Here is a 17,015-nt window from a genome sequence, read left to right as displayed (position 1 = left end):
CAGGGTGGAATCAAAAGCTTTTCGTCTCATCAACTCCTCTCCTCTAACTGACTGCCTTCAGTCTCTCTCTCACTGCCGCAATGTTGCATCTCTAGCTGTCTTCTACCGCTATTTTCATGCTAACTGCTCTTCTGATCTTGCTAACTGCATGCCTCCCCTCCTCCGGCGGCCTCGCTGCACAAGACTTTCTTCTTTCTCTCACCCCTATTTTGTCCACCTCTCTAACGCAAGAGTTAACCAGTATTCTCAATCATTCATCCCTTTCTCTGGTAAACTCTGGAATTCCCTGCCTGCTTCTGTATTTCCACCTTCCTGTGACTTGAATTCCTTCAAGAGAGAGGTTTCAAGACACTTATTCATCAATTTTTGGCCACTGCTTTGACCCTTTTATGGGACTGGCATCTCAGTGGGCATTTTTTTTATTGGATTTTTGTTGCCCTTGGTCAGTGTCCTTCTAACATAAAAAAGAAAAAAAAAAACACTGCTCCTTATCCTCGTCCTTGCGCCTTTGTACATACCCTGGATCACTTTCACATACTTCTCTGATGTTCCTTTCCTTCTCATACTAGACCAAAAATTCCTGGCGTGGTACTCTATCATAAGCTTTTCCCAAATCAATAAAAATAAGGTGTAACTCTCTTTGCTTCTCCCCATACCTCTCCAGTAGTTGTCTTAGTGCAAAGGTACATGAGCAAATGTGGCATATCACAATTTTGGCAGGTGTAATGTGAAGAGAGAGAGAGAGAGAGAGAGAGAGAGAGAGAGAGAGAGAGAGAGAGAGAGAGAGAGAGAGAGAGAGAGAGAGAGAGAGAGAGAGAGAGAGAGAGAGAGAGAGAGAGAGAGAGAGAGAGAGAGAGAGAGAGAGAGAGAGAGAGAGAGAGAGAGAGAGAGAGAGAGAGAGAGAGACTCGGGAAAGACGTCATTCCTCTACAGGACAGCACTGACATCCTCGGCGTAGAGATTGACTCTCAGCTGCGCTTTGACAATCACCTCAAGAAGGTGGCCCAAAATGCCTCCTTGAAGGTGACACTGTTGCACCGAGTGAAACACCTCTCCCATGATGACCTGCTAACCCTGTACAAAGCCCTAGTCAGACCTGTCATGGAGTATGACCCCTCATCTGGATGTCAAGCGCCTGCTGTCACCTCAGCCTGCTGGATAAGATACAAAGGAGGGCAGAACACCTTATCCAACGAGAGGACCAGCAGAGACCACTCCAGCAACCATGGCAACAGCAGCAGCACCGGACACAACAGACTGGCGCGGCAGCTCCAGCATTGGACTGCTTGGAGCACTGCAGGAGAGTCGCCGCCCTGATGGTGCTACACAAAGCACAGGTCCAGCACTTGCTGCACCTGGCGGACCTGAGGGCCACCTGGAGGAGGTCTGAGCAATGCACAAGGGCGGTGCTGAGCAACGACTCCCTCTTGGAGGTCCCAAGGTCCTACTCCACCACCCACCAGTGCGCCTTCGCTGTCACAACAGTCAGGCTGTGGAATGCCTTCACCACTGATGTGGACATCAGGCTAATGTCCACCCAGCAGGCAAAGGTTGCTGCCCACAGATGGCTACAGCAGCAGCCACCTTGACAATGAAGTTTTGTAGTGTACAGTGTGCAATTTATAGTCTGTAGTATGTTTAAATATGTGGACAGTAGCTTTAAGATAGTTTGTCACACGAGTGTAAACTTTTGATACTAATATGTCCTTAATTATATCACTGTACTACTGTACTTACTGCAAATATTTAAATAAAAAAAAGAGAGAATAAAATAGAATGAAATAGAATAAGATAAAATAAAATAAAATATATAAATAAACAAATAAAAATACAGCCAACTCCAGAACCCCCTAGTAGAATGTCTCATTTTTTTTTTTGTCATTTGGCTTATTTACTGGCACATATCATAACCATTATTGTGCTGGTTACAAAATCTTCATGCACAGAAATCACAACAATTTGAAGTATCATGGTAGGCTATGTATGTTACAGTAACCTGCATAACACTACCAAACACAGTATCACAACTGACCTTCTCCTTCACTAGTATTGATCATCATTAATAACAATAACCACTATCAATCAATAGCACTAAAATTATCCATCATAACCATTAATATTATTAATCTACACTGATGACACTACCATCTATCAATTCTAATTCAGAGTTATAATCACTGCTTCTTTTTTTTTTTTTTTATGTAGGAAGGATACTGGCCAAGGGCAACAAAAATCTAATAAAAAAAATGCCCACTGAAATGCCAGTCCCTTAAAAGGGTCAAAGCAGTGGTCAAAAATTGGTGGATAAGTGTCTTGAAACCTCCCTCTTGAAGGAATTCAAGTCATAGGAAGGTGGAAATACAGAAGCAGGCAAGGAGTTCCAGAGTTTACCAGAGAAAGGGATGAATGATTGAGAATACTGGTTAACTCTTGCGTTAGAGAGGTGGACAGAATAGGGGTGAGAGAAAGAAGAAAGTCTTGTGCAGCGAGGCCGCGGAAGGAGGGGAGGCATGCAGTTAGCAAGATCAGAAGAGCAGTTGGCATGAAAATAGCGGTAGAAGACAGCTAGATATGCAACATTGCGGCGGTGAGAGAGGGGCTGAAGACAGTCAGTTAGAGGAGAGGAGTTGATGAGATGAAAAGCTTTTGATTCCACCCTGTCTAGAAGAGCAGTATGAGTGGAACCCCCCCAGACATGTGAAGCATACTCCATACATGGACGGATAAGGCCCTTGTACAGAGTTAGCTGCTGGGGGGGTGAGAGAAACTGGCGGAGACGTCTCAGAACACCTAACTTCATAGAAGCTGTTTTAGCTAGAGATGAGATGTGAAGTTTCCAGTTCAGATTATAAGTAAAGGACAGACCGAGGATGTTCAGTGTAGAAGAGGGGGACAGTTGAGTGTCATTGAAGAAGAGGGGATAGTTGTCTGGAAGATTGTGTCGAGTTGATAGATGGAGGAATTGAGTTTTTGAGGCATTGAACAATACCAAGTTTGCTCTGCCCCAATCAGAAATTTTAGAAAGATCAGAAGTCAGGCGTTCTGTGGCTTCCCTGCGTGATATGTTTACCTCCTGAAGGGTTGGACGTCTATGAAAAGACGTGGAAAAGTGCAGGGTGGTATCATCAGCATAGGAGTGGATAGGACAAGAAGTTTGATTTAGAAGATCATTAATGAATAATAAGAAGAGAGTGGGTGACAGGACAGAACCCTGAGGAACACCACTGTTAATAGATTTAGGAGAAGAACAGTGACCGTCTACCACAGCAGCAATAGAACGGTCAGAAAGGAAACTTGAGATGAAGTTACAGAGAGGATAGAAACCATAGGAGGGTAGTTTGGAAATCAAAGCTTTGTGCCAGACTCTATCAAAGGCTTTTGATATGTCCAAGGCAACAGCAAAAGTTTCACCAAAGTCTCTAAAAGAGGATGACCAAGACTCATTAAGGAAAGCCAGAAGATCACCAGTAGAGCGGCCTTGACGGAACCCATACTGGCGATCAGATAGAAGGTTGTGAAGTGATAGATGTTTAAGAATCTTCCTGTTGAGGATAGATTCAAAAACTTTAGATAAGCAGGAAATTAAAGCAATAAGACGGTAGTTTGAGGGATTAGAGCGGTCACCCTTTTTAGGAACAGGTTGAATGTAGGCAAACTTCCAGCAAGAAGGAAAGGTAGATGTTGACAGACAGAGCTGAAAGAGTTTGACTAGGCAAGGTGCAAGCACGGAGGCACAGTTTCGTAGAACAATAGGAGGGACCCCATCAGGTCCATAAGCCTTCCGAGGGTTTAGGCCAGCGAGGGCATGGAAAACATCATTATGAAGAATTTTAATACGTGGCATGAAGTAGTCAGAGGGTGGAGGAGAGGGAGGAACAAGCCCAGAATCATCCAAGGTAGAGTTTTTAGCAAAGGTTTGAGCAAAGAGTTCAGCTTTAGAAATAGATGTGATAGCAGTGGTGCCATCTGGTTGAAGTAGAGGAGGGAAAGAAGAAGAAGCAAAGTTATTGGAGATATTTTTGGCTAGATGCCAGAAATCACGAGGGGAGTTAGATCTTGAAAGGTTTTGACATTTTCTGTTAATGAAGGAGTTTTTGGCTAGTTGGAGAACAGACTTGGCATGGTTCCGGGCAGAAATATAAAGTGCATGAGATTCTGGTGATGGAAGGCTTAAGTACCTTTTGTGGGCCACCTCTCTATCATGTATAGCACAAGAACAAGCTGTGTTAAACCAAGGTTTAGAAGGTTTAGGACGAGAAAAAGAGTGAGGAATGTACGCCTCCATGCCAGACACTATCACCTCTGTTATGCGCTCAGCACACAAAGACGGGTCTCTGACATGGAAGCAGTAGTCATTCCAAGGAAAATCAGCAAAATACCTCCTCAGGTCCCCCCAACTAGCAGAGGCAAAACGCCAGAGGCACCTTCGCTTAGGGGGATCCTGAGGAGGGATTGGAGTGATAGGACAAGATAAAGATATGAGATTGTGATCGGAGGAGCCCAACGGAGAAGAAAGGGTGACAGCATAAGCAGAAGGATTAGAGGTCAGGAAGAGGTCAAGAATGTTGGGCGTATCTCCAAGACGGTCAGGAATACGAGTAGGGTGTTGCACCAATTGCTCTAGGTCATGGAGGATAGCAAAGTTGTAGGCTAGTTCACCAGGATGGTCAGTGAAGGGAGAGGAAAGCCAAAGCTGGTGGTGAACATTGAAGTCTCCAAGAATGGAGATCTCTGCAAAAGGGAAGAGGGTCAGAATGTGCTCCACTTTGGAAGTTAAGTAGTCAAAGAATTTCTTATAGTCAGAGGAGTTAGGAGAGAGGTATACAGCACAGATAAATTTAGTATGAGAATGACTCTGTAGTCGTAGCCAGATGGTGGAAAACTCGGAAGATTCAAGAGCGTGGGCACGAGAGCAGGTTAAGTCATTGCGCACATAAACGCAGCATCCAGCTTTGGATCGAAAATGAGGATAGAGAAAGTAGGAGGGAACAGAAAACGGGCTACTGTCAGTTGCCTCAGACACCTGAGTTTCAGTGAGGAAAAGAAGATGAGGTTTAGAAGAGGAGAGGTGGTGTTCTACAGATTGAAAATTAGATCTTAGACCGCGAATGTTGCAGAAGTTAATGAAGAAAAAGTTGAGGGGGGTGTCAAGACACTTAGGGTCGTCGACGGAAAGGCAGTCCGACCTGGGGACATTTATGGTCCCCTCCCCAGATGGGGACTCCGAGGCTGGTGTAGGAGTCGCCATGATTTTAAAATTTTTGGAGTGAAGGGTGTGTGTGTTATTAGGTGCTTGTAGTTTTGTGTGGAGGAAGAGAGTTGTCTTTAGAGGGCAGGCTGTGACTACCCCCTTGTGTTGTGAGACACAAAGGGAAACGTTCAGTGAGGTCACAGCTGGGTTTAATGATAAGTTCACAGCACCCCCTGAACAGTGCTTTAGACCTCACTGGGAGTAATTATCGTTTCGGCAGGTGTCTACTGCCTCCTCCTCAAGCAGCATCCAACTGCTGCAGACACAGGTTTGCTTACTAAGTATTGAATAAATTTGGAATTTATTACCATAATCACACATGTATAACACTATTGGTGATTAACAATACAGTGGAACCTTGGTTCTCGAACATAATTAATTCCTGAACGATTCTCCATTTCCAGCTACACCCATCAGGTGCATTAAGGCAATTGCTGTGGGAACATAATCCCTTGGGACTACTACACATTTGTGCTCCTGATTATAAAAGATTTTTCCTTATGTTGGGATCCTCTTCTTCTGCATACCTATCTGAAACAATGTACCCTCTGAGGCAGAAAGTAAACACAAAACTTGCTTTTTGTCTTTACTTAAACTAAGGTAAGATGGCACACAGTAACACTTGGGCCCAGGATAAAACTCCGCCGCCGCACTTGGGCTTGGGACGTGTTGGCAAGTGGGAAAACGTGTGGTCAGCTGGACTAGTTGTGGCCATATCCAGTGGTCGGGACGCTCTGCCCGCCCACCCACCCTCACACACCTCTGAAACTCAGGTAGCTGACGTCACACCTGCCTACGTGGCACCATACAAACACCCTGCGCCAACGACATCCTGCTAACATTTAAAGATCATTAACCACCACCAATAACACAACCATCAATCATTATAAACAACCACTCAATAGCACAAATAAAGGACAAAGGTATATGGTTGAAGGACACAACTACACACGCACACACACATGCATGCACACTCCCCCCTGATATACTAATCACATAGATCACACAATCGAGGTCTCTTCAACCTCAATGAATGCCTTGACAGTACATGGTCCAAGTCCTCAGCAGCATCCTCTGACTCAGTATCCTCCTCTGAGTCAGTCTCTTCACTCTCTTCACTCTAGGCAGGAAGTTGAATGAGAAGTTCCTCGTCCTCATCATCTGTGGCTGTTTCAACTTGGGATTCCAGCGTGTAGCAGCGGCGAAGATGCCTGACATGGCGAGGAATTCCTTTGACTTCCACTGCTTATTCCCATAAAACTCTCATGACTGTTCCTTTTCTGTGCTTGTCATCACATCGAGCATTGGGTGGCCTCACCCACATTTCATCCCCAGCTTGGTAGGTGTTGTCTACTTCTGCTTCTTTCTTCCGACAGTGGTCCAATCCCCAAACTCTGACACTGCACCGGTACAGCACGTTTGCAGGGGCGGTTGGTGTGTGATCATCTCGAGGCATTGAATTATATAGATACACTATCTCTGCTATGGAGCAGCCCTTCCTCGCAGCGATAACTTTCACAGTTCGATGGCATCTCTCAATTATCCCCATTCCTGGATGGAGCATACGCACATCTAAATCTGAGACTAACACACCACCATGCCGCAAAGTCAGCAAAAGACCTGCAATGAAAAGCAGTGCCATTGTAAGTCAGCAATTCTTCTGGCACTCCATGTTCACAAAACACTGCCTGTAAATGTTCAATGATGCTCGTGCTTGTCTGAAGTCTCACTGACGCCAGACAGCAAATCTTGATAGTCCACAGTCAATGAGCGTTAAGTATGGGCATCCACCACAGTGAGTGATGTCCATTCCAACTCTCTGCCAAACTTCTTCCACATCCGGGCATCCCTTCCACCACTTCACTGGTGCTGGGTGGATGGACAGACTGACATGCCTCACACCTGGTGACGACAGCATGCACCTGTCGTCTTGTGACTGCTGGGTGCACTCACTTCATGAAATGAAGCGTGCATCTGATACCTGGATGATCCACAGAATTATGTATCTCTGCGATGACGTCTTCAGTTATGCCAGTACCAGCTGCGCATGCTGAGTGGATAGCTGTAGGGTAGGCAGTGGACTTCAACCATTGTCACGACACGTGCATTAGACTGTCAGCCTTGTTGTCAAAGGAGGGCACAAGGCTAACTGTCAGCTGGAGGCCACACTCCTGAACCAGTGACAACACTATCCCGACTCTCCTCCTGATCAGCATCTCACTTGCAGCCTTCCTTTTCAGCCTTGTCCTCCTGAGAGGCTGTCCGAGATTCAGCAATGCACTGTTGAGGAATCTGTCAGCAACTGCAGCTTCTTGAATTACCAAGCCACAGCAAGGTTCAGCCTTTAATGGCTGCGTCAAACTCAGCTAGATTGATGTGACATGAATCTTCCTTGAGTAAACAGCTTGCGTCTTCGACGATGTGCCTACCGATCTCTAAAGCAACACCTAGTGCCAAAGAACTAACATTGCCCCACACCTTTGACATCTCACTTTCCTTGCACCAGATTGTTTCTTCTGACTTCACGCACAGTCTCCTCCATGAACCATCTGACCTCCTCGTCAGCGACGACGTCATCCCATCTCTCCGTGGCGCGATTAACTCTCTGCTTAATGAAAGCAGTCACCACCCGCAACCAGCCACACATGGGGTAGTGGCCAACCAGCTTGCCACAGAATGAGAAAACTGTTCGTCACATCAGCTCACTCAGAATGTCACTCACTTCACTGTCTCTTCTCCAGACAAGACTTCCCCACTCCCCCCGGAGCCTCAGGCACAACACTCGAGCTCCATCAGCGACCTGTTCGTGCAGTTTACTTGTCAAAACCAAAGTTCCTGAGATGTTCTTGCACACAACTGACTTTGACAATTTCTTCATTTACAAGGCTGTCATCGATGTACGCTGATGTCCCCCTCCTCACATCTGGATTTTGTGAAAGGACTTTGTTCAATACTGCTTTCATAACTAGTGGGGCAACATTCAGCCCAAAACCCAGTTGTGTCAAGCAATACCTCTTGCCTTTAAAAAGGACGGTTTGGTATGGCCACAAAGATTTATGAATCCATATCTGCAAATATGCTTTCGTCAAGTTCACCATGGACACATTCACACCTTCTCTCCTCCACTCCTGCATGCGGTCTGCACATACGTCCGAGTTTGCTGTGAACACGTCGATATGTGTGTTGAGTTCTCTAAAGTCCATAACGGGCCACACTTTGCTTTTGTTATGTTGTACCACTGCCATCAAGGGGATTAGTGCTTTAGCTGCCTCAAATTTACGTTTGTCATATGGAAGCAGCCACCCATCCTCGATCCATTTTCCAAGCTCTTCTTCATACGCCTCCCTGACCTCATGGGGAACACCGTACACCTCTAGCTTATTCTGCAGGACACCAGGTTCCTTACCCTCTGACCACTTCCAAGCTGCAGTCCAAGAGTTAGTCACAGGATCATATGTCGCAGTAAAGTCAGGTTCGTCAACTTCCTCCACTGTGCCCACTGCTGCGTAAATTGGTGCTGCATCTACACCGAAATGCACACCACACTGGCCATCAACCGCAACCTCTCCGAGTGCCCTGATGCTGACAATGCCCAAGATAAATGTAAATCCAAGGAGCATCGAAGAAGTGACATTCACACTTGTGATTGTTGAAGCCCCACTGCTCAGCTGAGGGTGCACAGAACCCATTCCCTCGCACTGCCATTCCCTTCCACTAACAGTAAACAATCTAATAGCACCCTTCTTCCACGTTTTGCAGCATGAGACGTGGGCAATGCTTTGTGAGCACCCGGTATCCCCTAATGCACGACACTGTACACCTTCCACACTCACTACTGCACTTGGCAGTGCCTCACTCACTGACCACTGGGAGAGGAAGCTGGTGCTGACGCCTCCTCTCCAGGCACGTTTCCTGGACACGCAGAAGTAATGTGGCCCACATCACCACACTGGTGACACCTTCCTCGTCGCTGAAAGCGGCCACCAACACTTCACACTGTACCACCACTTGCTGTCTCACCCTTGCGGCGAACTATAAAGTCCCTAGCGAAATGATTCGGACCGTTGCATGCGAAACATCGCTGACTTGATCCAAGCACTCCAGGTGCAGTGACAGAGTGTGTCGTGGCTCCAAAACATGCCTTTGGTGACTCCAGGGGACTGTCTTCTCTGATGACTGCTCTCACCTGGGAAAGGATCTGATCCAAGTCCAGGGCCACCATGTGCGACCTAGCCCTGAGTGGCTGGCAGACACTCTCCAGCAGTCCAACTATGAAGGCGCATGCAAGGGCGCTGTCAGACATCCCACCAAACAGGGATGCCAGACACCGCAGCTCCACTAAGTACACATCTGGTGACTCCCCAAGGTGCAGCTTCCTACCAATAAACTGTTGATAAGCCACATAGGGGTCCACAGCAAATGCAGCCAGCAGCACCACCTTCACCTTCTCAGTGATGTGTGGTCAGCTGGACTGGTTGTGGCCATGTCCGGTGGTCGGGACGCTCTGCCCATCTGCCCACCCTCACACACCTCTGAAACTTGGGTTGTTAACATCACACCTGGCTACATGGCACCACACAAACATCCTGTGCCAACGACATCCAGCTAACATTTAAAGATCATTAATCACCACCAATAACACAACCATCAATCATTGTAAACAATCACTCAATAGCACAAATAAAGGACAAAGGTATATATATGGTTGAAGGACACAACCATACACGCACACACACATGCACGCACACCCTCTCAACTTTATATTCTCTGCATATTAGTCTTTTGTGTCCTCTGATACTAATTTTAGAATCCTCATTCTGTCTCTTATCAACTCATCAGTACTCCACATGAAATTTCTGGAGCTTCATCCAACTGAGATACTCTTTGTCACTGCTAACCACCAATACTCTCACTTTTTTCCCTCAACAAGTGAATCTGCTTCCTTTTGTTTCTTCCATGACATGTACTATGTTTTCTGGCATATAAGGTGTGCTTTTATTCCCCCCCAAAAAGTCCCAGAAAATCATCCTGTGCCTCATATGCTGAATGTCAGGCTTTGTGTAGGGTTGTACTACTGACAAGTGGTAGTTTCAGTGATGTGGTTGGTCTACCAGTGTCATTCATGAACTCCAAACACTTTATCAAAGTTTTTCCCAAATTAGTTTTAGCATTATTTGTAATCAAATACAGTGGAACCTTGGTTACCAAATGCCTCCCTTTTCGAACAAATTGGCCTTAGAACAAAATTTTGAGCTCATAATTGCTTCGGTTGTGGTACCATAATTCAGTTTTAGAACAAAGTTACTTGATTTCAAATATTAAAAGACATTGCAAAAGTTGCCATTTATCACTAATTTATAGTTTCTATAAATATTTACTTCATTTTTATATATTTGAAGGAAAGACACAGAATGTAAGACAGTAATTCAGTCTTTGAAATAAGGTAAATGTGATCCCTTTGAAAAGCCTCAATATAAACAAACAGTTTTCAGTTCTGAGGTACGATAATTCCAAGCAACCTATGGCTCTCTTGATGACCCACAATGTCATCTCTACTGCACAACTGCATTTTCCCAGTAGCTTTTCCTGGCAGCAAGATGTCTAAGTGTTATGATCACTTTCATTTTGGTGGTAAGTGGGTTGCTTCTCTCTTTGTCACTCTGTAAGGCTTCTCTCATTAGATCAGTGATGAAGAGAATACCTGCATGGTCTAAACAGTATCTTCTGATGAGTTCCATTACCAAGTTTATTCAATACATCCTTTCTGGATAAATAATTCGTGACCTGGAGATGTTGTGAAGTAGCCATCTTGGCTGTGGGTGCATCTATCACGAGCTGCTAAGACATGGTAGACTGGTGTCTGGGAATGGATTAATCCATTTAGCACTGATTCCTATGGGAAAAATAGTTTTAATTTTAGAACATTTTGGATTCTGAATGGCATTCAAGAACAAATTCAGTTCAAGAACTGGGGTTCTACTGTATATGTTGAGGTATCCTAAATTAGCTGTTTTCCTTTAACCAAGATTTAGCCTTTGACACCTCTAATATACCTTCTGAAATGTCTAAAAAGATTCAAATAGTGTGTGGTGTGCCAAAGAATGTTTTAAAATGAAAGTAAATTAGTAAATTAGTAAACAAATATTAAGAAACAGGAAACAGGAGACAAGCATGGCAAGCTTGTCAGTATTCTGCTGCTTCTTCCTCTATAAAAGAGTTTTCTCTGCAAACCTTATGCAATGAAATACTGTGGATCTTCTGGAATCTCTGCAGCCACTTCTCAGTATACACATAGTGATGTTCTAAACCAATGTCTCTTTGAAATACCTTAACTTTTCTATCACCATCATGCCAAATATGTCCACACCATCACTCCTTTGCTGTCAAAACCACTGCATCATTATAACCATGATCTGTACTCTATCCAACTTTCACTTTTTGTTGTATGTACATCTGTTTCTTTAAATCATTGTCAACAAAGAATTCCTTTCCTGCTGCTTCTTTATATTATACACAGATGATAATCATGTGCTATAAGCTTCACACAAGTGGTGAACAGAAACACCACTGTCCAGCATTTGCTGCACTTCCACTTTCCTTTAATTGTCATTGTGCTGTTATATTTTTGTGCCACACTTTCCACTTATTACTTCATTTGAAGTCATAGCCAACATGAAATTAACCCTAGATCAGTTGACCTGAGAATTGGTAATGATTATATTTGATGTGTGCCAACTGGAATCACAGTAGAAAAAAAAAATAAAAAAAACATGCCTTATTCATTCCAAAAGGTACTGTGGCACAAAAATAAGGCTTCTGGACTCCTACTGGCTGCAAATGAGTGTAATTAAATCAAATTAAATCCAACATGGATAAAGAAAAAAAAAAAATATTGAGATCTGTTCCTCAAACCAAAATGTATGAAATTCAGAAAAAAAAAAAAAAAAAAAAAAAAAAAATACACTAAACTAGGTTTGCCTGCAAACCCTGGGCTGCACAGAAATCTGGGTGCCTGAAATAAATACAAATGGGTGATTTTGTACATGCATCTGCAGGTAACATGCAGCCTGTACAGCCCTTTTATTTATTTATTTATTTATTTTTTTATCAAATTTTGTTTCTATATCTGTTCAAGATTGCACCTAAATGTGTGTGTGTGTGTGTGTGTGTGTGTGTGTGTGTGTGTGTGTGTGTGTGTGTGTGTGTGTGTGCAATATAACAGCTTTATTATTGTAATTCCTCATCAGGGATGTGTGTAATAATAATAATAATAAACGGTTTATTCTTTAGGCAGTCAACAAACTGAAAATGTAAATTGGGGGTGGGGAAATACTTGACATTAATCCTAAAGGTAAGTCAAATCTAGAAGGGACTATTGATTGATGGCTCGCACCATGGTGGGAATTGCACTGAGTCTGTACCGGTCCGTACGTGGTGTGTGTGTGTGTGTGTGTGTGTGTGTGTGTGTGTGTGTGTGTGTGTGTGTGTGTGTGTGTGTGTGTGTGTGTGTGTGTGTGTGTGTGTGTGTGTGTGTGTGTGTGTGTGTGTGTGTGTGTGTGCAATATAACAGCTTTATTTTTGTAATTCCTCATCAGGGATGTCTCGTATGTTTCTGGGCCATGACCATAGTTCACAATAATAATATATTTATATTCATATAATATAGCAGTATATTTGGCATAATATGGGTCATGTTTACTAAGTAAATAATCATATTTGGCTGAAACACTAGCAAACTGTGCATTAAGTCATCTTGCAAAACATTTTCTGTTTTTTTTTTCAACTGAAATACACTATCAACCTGGATACAAGGACATCCTGATGACATAAGCAGTTTGATTCCATTTGAATTGCTCATATAGTGAATTCTCGTTCACCAGTCATGAGTAGTACGCATGCAGGTCCAGGATGAATCAAAACTCTCACTCCCATGTGTTTTGAGGGATATGGAGGGGGATCAGTTAGTACAGAAAATGGTAAGCAGAGTAGTAGACTATAGAACACTAAAGTTATAAGGCAATACTTTTACATTCTTTTATAAGCATTTAAATATCAGATCATACTCTAGTTAAGAGAATAGCAAATATAATTTGGGGGGGATGGCATACCCCCAGATTAAGAACCACCAACATAGACAAACTTTTTGGTTGGGAAGGAAAGGAATGTATGGAATACACAAAAAGATAAAGTTGAGGGAGGCATTGTAAGAAGCAGAAAAAGAAAGGAGGGAGGAGGAGGGTGGTGACAGTAGTGCCAGCAGTGGTAAACAGTGAGGAGGAAAGAGTAGATGCTGCCTAGCATCTACTCTCTCTCATCTAATATCATCATTGTTGTGTGCAATTACTGACATTATTTATTCATTTCATATCTCAGTGTTTGCTTTATATGACCTAAACTAATGTCAATAACTTCCACAAGAAGTGAAATTACAGACATAATAGGAGTTCAATAAAATTTTTTTGTACATATAATTTTTCTCATATGTTTACATTATAAGCATCTCACAAACTTGCATCAAATGAGGCTTTCTGACCCCTATTACTTGCTAGACATGAGATCCTACTGTACCAAGTGACAATAATACATGCATTGGTTTGGCTCATGCACATCTTTCATATTTTGGTGTCAGCTTTTTTTTTTTTTTCAAGAAAACTAATTAGGTATCATCACTACTCACCATATACAGTGGCAGACAGCTCCTCCAGCTCTGATTCATCCATTTTCATCCTCCAGTGCTGAAGGGGAATATTTACTTAATAATTTTCTGTCTCCTAGGTCCAAATGACAGCAAGCATTTAGAACCTCTACATTACATTCAAAGCTACTTTGTCAAACATGTATTTCCTTCAAATCAATGGATGTTACACAAACTTTTTCTTTCCAACACTTTTTAACTATCTAAGAAGAAACACTACTACTTTTCATTTTCAAACCACCCTACCTATTCCTCACAAATCACACCCTTTGTAAAATCTTTTAGTATATTCACATCTTATTAGGCAGTACATGTGCAGTGTTACCATGGTCACTAGAGAAATCTTCTGGGAAGCAAAAAAACCATATATATATATATATATATATATATATATATATATATATATATATATATATATATATATATATATATATATATATATATATATATATATATATATATATATATATATATATATATATATATATATATATATATATATATATATATATATATATATATGTTGGAACCTCGGCTACCGAACGTCTCCCTTTCTGAACAACTTAGTTTTTGAACAAAAATTTTAACTCGTAATTCCTTTGGTTGTCGTACCATAATTCGGTTTTCAAATTTGATTTCAAATACAGGTAGTCACCGACTTATGACATATGCAACTTATGACAGACCGACTTTACGACGACAACAATATGATAATATTTAATTTTTGTACGATAGCTATTTGGCTAAGATATGTTGAGCGCGCGTACGATAATTTTTCCTGCTGCTGGCAGCACGCTCTTTTGAGAGATTATCTGCTAGTCTGCAGCTTCAGTGTGTTTGTGTCATTACTGTCACGTACATCTATGTGAGTATGTACTTTTGATGGATTTGATAATGAGAATGAACTAGAAATGATTTGTGACAAAATTGTGAAACTAGCTAAAGATCTGTCGTTAGAATGTGAAATGGAAGAAATCGAGGAATTGCTAGACAAAGAATCTGAAGAACTAACAAATGAAGATCTGATTGAGTTGGAAGAAGAAAAAGTAGCAGAAGAAGAAAGGAGGGAAGCAGCAGCAGAAAAGGAGGAGGAAGAGGAACTACAAAGAATGTTCACCACTAAAGGCTTAGCAGAAGGTTTATCACAGTTGAATAAACTTTTTGCTTATTTTGAAGGAATGGATCCAAATACTGAAAGATTTTCAAGAATTGAACGCATGGTTCTAGATGCTTTTCGTCCATACCGGGAAATTTATGAAGAGAAAAAAAACGAACCATTCTGACAAAACTCAACATGTTTATGAAAAAAACATCTTCTCTGTCTACCAGTCTACCAGTTTTGTCCAAAAGTGTAAAATGATTCGTAATCTTGTAATGTATTTTGTATTTTTATGTTTTGCAAATAAATCAAATGTAATAACCAATTATGTATTTGATTCAAACCTATAAATGAATAAAAAATAGTACTGTTTGAGTTACGACAAAATCGTCTTACGACGGCTCTGTCAGAACCTAATGTCTTCCTAAGTCGGCGACTACCTGTAATACAAGATATTGCAAAAGCTGTCATTTATTACTAATTTATAGTTTCCATAAATATTTCCTTAATTTTTATATATCTGGAGGAAAGACAAAGAGGGCAAGACAGTAATTCAATTTTAGAAATAAATTAAATGTGATTCTGTTGAAGAAGTTGAAGAACTTCAACGTAAACAAACAAGGTTCGGCACTCAGGAGCAATCCTGAGCCTCCTGTGGCTCTCTCTATGATCCACAACACTATCACTACTGCACAACTGCATTTTCCCAATAGCTTTTCCCAGCAGCAAGATGCCTATGTGTTATGATCACCTTCATTTTGACGATAAGTGGGTTGCTCCTCTCTGTATAACTCCGTAAGGCTTCCTCACTTGATCAGTGGTCTAAACAATATCTTTTGATGAGTTCTGTGTCACTAAGTTCATTCAATACATCCTTTCTGGATAAAAAATTTCTGAGGTGGAGATGTTGTGGAGCAGCGAGAGTGTGATGGTCATTACCCGCCAAGACATGGTGGACCAGTGTCTGAGAATGTCTACTTTACATTGATTCCTATGGGGAAAACAGTTTTGGTTTTTGAACATTTCAGATTCTGAACAGCATTAAGTTAAAAAAAACTGAGGTTCCACTGTGAATATATATATATATATATATATATATATATATATATATATATATATATATATATATATATATATATATATATATATATATATATATATATATATATATATATATATATATATATATATATATATATATATATAGTTATGTAGTGCATAAATGAAGAGAGGAAGTGAGAAGAAAATGAGATGAAGGAAGATGGGAGATGAGAAGAGAGGAGTAAAGGAAGGTTAACAAATACACAGAGAAAATGCACGACGTATGATGTTACCTGCCACTCACTCCAGGGGTTTACTGTATGTTTCCCCATGCATAGCCTTTCTTATTTTCCAGTCAATTCTCTTTATTTCTCATTATCCTTTCGTACTGAGTCCTACCCAATATCTAGTTGAGTAGTTCCCCTTGCCTATAGAGTAATCAGACTGCATCCAGCTCCTATAGCATGTTCATAATAACTTTAAAAAAATAATGTCTTTGTAGCTTGCTGCTCGTGGTGGGTGTGTGGCGTGTGGGTGGAACACATCACTCCCCCATCCTGTCCCTGTACCCACTTCCTCTTCTTTGTCATGTGACATCTCCCTGCTCTGAGAAGTGCGTGGGTAGAGTGCATCCCTTAGTCATTGTTCAGTTACTAGGAGGTGAGGTAGTACAAGATGAGGCAAGGCAAGGCTTGGAGACTTTGTGTGATTTACATTTAGAGGGTGATTAGATTCATGGGATACTATTTGACTAGTATAGCAATAAGCCCCTGCTGATTTTAGGTGAAAGATAAGTGTCCCCAAAAGCCTGCCTGTGATGGTAGTACCTTGTAAGTAAGGAGATACCTCCAACAATGACTCCTCAGCTGTAATAGTCATGTACGAGTATTTGGTGTGCCTCTGAGTGGTCAGTAGCCTCTCTGTTCTGT

General features: G+C 41.9%; 1 protein-coding gene across 2 annotated transcripts in view; it reads right to left on the bottom strand.

Annotated features, from left to right (window-relative positions):
* LOC135099796 (cytosolic iron-sulfur assembly component 2A-like) overlaps positions 1-17,015 on the bottom strand; it is an 83,125-nt gene that overhangs the window by 22,257 nt on the left and 43,853 nt on the right. For both annotated transcript variants that reach the window (XM_064002318.1, XM_064002317.1), the window contains exon 2: positions 13,929-13,986. In XM_064002318.1, the coding sequence (XP_063858388.1) occupies positions 13,929-13,977 (49 nt within the window). In that variant the 5' untranslated portion in view covers positions 13,978-13,986. The remainder of the gene's footprint in view (positions 1-13,928; positions 13,987-17,015) is intronic.

This window comes from Scylla paramamosain, chromosome 4 (assembly GCF_035594125.1).
Source record: "Scylla paramamosain isolate STU-SP2022 chromosome 4, ASM3559412v1, whole genome shotgun sequence".
NCBI lineage: Eukaryota > Metazoa > Arthropoda > Malacostraca > Decapoda > Portunidae > Scylla > Scylla paramamosain.
Note: the sequence above shows the minus strand (reverse complement) of the source record. Positions and strands in the feature narration are given on the sequence as shown.